The sequence below is a fragment of the Palaemon carinicauda genome, chromosome 42, assembly GCF_036898095.1.
Source record: "Palaemon carinicauda isolate YSFRI2023 chromosome 42, ASM3689809v2, whole genome shotgun sequence".
Lineage (NCBI taxonomy): Eukaryota > Metazoa > Arthropoda > Malacostraca > Decapoda > Palaemonidae > Palaemon > Palaemon carinicauda.
Window position 1 is genome coordinate 53,690,706 of NC_090766.1, and position 3,470 is coordinate 53,694,175.

General features: G+C 36.5%; 1 protein-coding gene across 1 annotated transcript in view; it reads left to right on the forward strand.

Annotated features, from left to right (window-relative positions):
• Window positions 1-3,258: 3,258 nt before the first annotated feature.
• The window catches only part of LOC137633245 (uncharacterized), a 186,140-nt gene continuing 185,928 nt past the window's right edge, over window positions 3,259-3,470 (forward strand). The window contains 1 exon segment of the mRNA XM_068365445.1: window positions 3,259-3,325. Within this exon segment, the coding sequence (XP_068221546.1) occupies window positions 3,274-3,325 (52 nt within the window). The 5' untranslated portion in view covers window positions 3,259-3,273.

A 3,470-nucleotide genomic window follows, 5' to 3' on the forward strand; every position in this document is an offset into this window, starting at 1 on the left:
GAAAAGCTGCTTACCATAGCTAAAGAGTCTCTGAATAATTACAGTGCAGTAATTAACCCCTTGGGTGAAGAAGAATTGTTTGGTAATCTTAGTGTTGTCAGGTGTATGAGGACAGAGGAGAATCTGTAAAGAATAAGTCAGACTATTCGGTGTATGTATAAGCAAATGGAAAGTGAACCGTAACCAGAGAAGGATCCAATGTAATACTGTTTGGCCAGCCAAAACACCCTATAACTCTCTAGTGGTAGTATCTCAACGGGTGGCTGGTGCCCTGGCCAACCTACTACATGCTTAAGAATGACACCTTAATTCAGATAGGTGTTTCAAATAGGTGAATATTGGCCCCCTAAGCCCCAACGCTTGGCCTTCTTCTTCATCCTAAAACAAAAAGAGTGTTGCAGGTTAGCTTCTGTCCATATTAGCGAAGTACGAAAATATGGAGGAGCCATTCATTTGCTTCTTCGTTGGCGTTGCAAAGCCCATGGGCAAAGACACTATATGCTATTATGACTCTCACCCATTAGAGCTTTAGTATAGTCTTTCCAATCTGCTCCACTTATGATAAGAAATGTTTACTTTATCTTCTTCTGTTTCATGTTTTGTGTAATATTTAGTCAATTCTCCTACCATGGCATTCTCTCTCTCTCTCTCTCTCTCTCTCTCTCTCTCTCTCTCTCTCTCTCTCTCTCTCTCTCTCTCTCTCTGGGACATGGGTTCCTATATGCTTTCAGTCTAACAGGATCCTTGAAATTTCCTGTCTTCTCTTCGTGTAAAATATACCTGTTTCGTCCATTCTGATTGGCATGTCTATTACTACTCAGTAATTATGCTCCTCACTCACAAGTTTTTTTAAACTCATTTACTAGTTTCCGCAATTTCTCTTTGCTATCCACAGTCAGAATTTTATTATCTACATACATCATCAATGAATGTATATTGAAATGGATGTCGTAGCTGTAGTTATAAAAAAAATATATAAAAAAGTAAACATAGCATAAAACTAGCATAATTGATAAGTTTGACTTGCTTGTGTGTCTTGGTGTTAAAGTGTATTAGTTTTGGTTAAGATGATTTTGGGTATGTTAAATCTTTTTCCTAGGGGAACTGGACTTGTATTTAAAATGCTAATACAGTTAAACAAGTAACATGTTTTAACTGACCTTGAATATGATGAATTATAATGTTATACTCAGTGCAGCGAGAAATGAACGATAGGGTAGGGTACCTGGTTTTACCGGAATTCACCCACTGTTGCCACATCACCTCCTTGCCCTCTTTCTCTGTCTTTCTTTTTCTCTCTCTGTTTCTATATTTCTGAAATTATATCCAAAATTGTTCTAACTTTTGTTTCACAACACTATTGAGGTAAAAATCAATTAATGTATTCTGTATAAAATCAACCTATAGACCTATATCGTAGATAGTATTGGGTGTTTTTCAGATGAGAATTGAAACTAAATAAGGGCTTTTAGTGGCTCAAGCTAAGTTTAGACATTTATGATTTTTGTTATATTAAGACAGATAGATTTGCGAGTAGAGAGATAGATAGATAAGTAGGTGGATAGACAGATAGATAGGTAGGTAACGAAATATGTCACAGCCATTCCTGTGAATACATGTGTGAGGAGATGAGCAGACATATTTGTAAAACAAACACATACACAAACACCGAAAGTACAAACATACCTGGATTTACATAAGTATATCAATGCATGAGACCTAAGTTCAGGGTGATCCAACCTTTTCCATGCCAAGGGCCACATTACCTGAAATCCTTGATGGCACGGGCCAAAAAATAAAATTAATATTAGAATTATAATTTCTGGTGCAGTAACTGAAGGGGAGCACCTTCCCCCAAGGGGAGGATTCATTGCTTTTATATAAATGATCTTTTTTTTTTTTTTTTACCAAGTATGTTAATGCCCTTGAAAAGTTTACACACCGTGTCATAAGATTTTCCCCCATACTTATTTGTATATGAATTTTTTTTTTCCCGAAGCAAGACAAAAAAATATGGTAAAAATAAAAGATTCAAAGCTTATATAGTTCTGTTAATATTTAACTTCAAATCATAATTAAAGTATATATGATATACGAAAAGTGAAAAAGATATAAAATACTCAGATACTAGTATTTAGTATTAATTTCTAATCATAAGTAAAGAAAAAATAGAACCTTTCAGTTCTATTCCTGTTTAACTTCAAAATACTGTACAATCAAAGTAAATTTACACACAACCACAACCATATATATATATATATATATATATATATATACACACATATATATATATATATCTTTTTCTCAAATTCACAATATAACCCTTCAAGTTTAAAAAAAAAAAAGATGAGGAGTATGTTCCATTATTTCTGTTCAATTCATGACAAGAAGAGAAGTGTGTGAGATTATTCTTATTTAAGCATTCGCTGAAAAGTTGCAGTTTTTTTTTGAAGAGAATCAACATGTCCTACTAACTGGGAAACATTCTGCAATTGTCCTTGTAGGTCCATGTTTAGAGCGTTCAGGTGGGCAGTCAACGAATGTTCCCCAGTTAGTAGGATATATTGATTCTCTTCGTAAAAATGCTGCAACTTTTCAGTGAATGCTTACGGCAGTGACTCTGCCACCTAACACGTGATATAGTGGCAGGTCTCTATACTCAGTGTTAAGTTTTTCCAGGAATGCTAAAAATTTTCTATGCCTAAGGAAATATATCTGCCTCTGATTAAGTTCACAATACTGACAATACTTGTCATGGCATCACTAAGGCTCAGTTGATTGAAATTACTCAAATGTGAACCCCCCCCCCCTTGATTGTAAAAAGTGAACTTACATTTTGAAAAAAATCTTTTTTGGTGTCACAAGAGCCATCTAATGCACATACTTTGTTTTTACGTTCATTCTCGTTAACACCTTAGCTTGTTTTACTTTTCCGGTTTATTTTTGTCTTATTTTCGAGCAACCACGTAATTCCTCGTCAAATCAAGGTTTGATCTAAGTGCGTATGACACTTTATCATTTGATTAACCTCTCTGGGTCTGCGGGAGCTTCTCCAGATAGTGCCATTACCAACTTGATCGGCCCAAATAACAGATTGTCGTCAAGGGCGAAAATCGCCTGCGTTGGGTACCCGAAGCGCCGAGGGTCCAGTGGACCTTACCCTCGTCGCTAGACCCCGACGGTCCACTGCGGTATAAAAGACCTCCAGAATAGGCAAAGGACAGCCAGTGACGCTCCGACTAGACCTGTCTACAGACAGCGTGAGTCGCCGACATGCGCACCACGATATTATTCCTTGTGGCTTTGGCCGCTTCCACGCTAGCAGGTAAAGTGATCTTTTTTTTTATAATTTAGCAGAATGTGTTTGTTGTGGTTTCCGACGCTCAGTTCGATCCGCGAATTAAGATTTCAGTTCCTGAGAAGCTTTAGTTTTATCGACTGTTGTTATTAATGATTCAGAAACATACGGG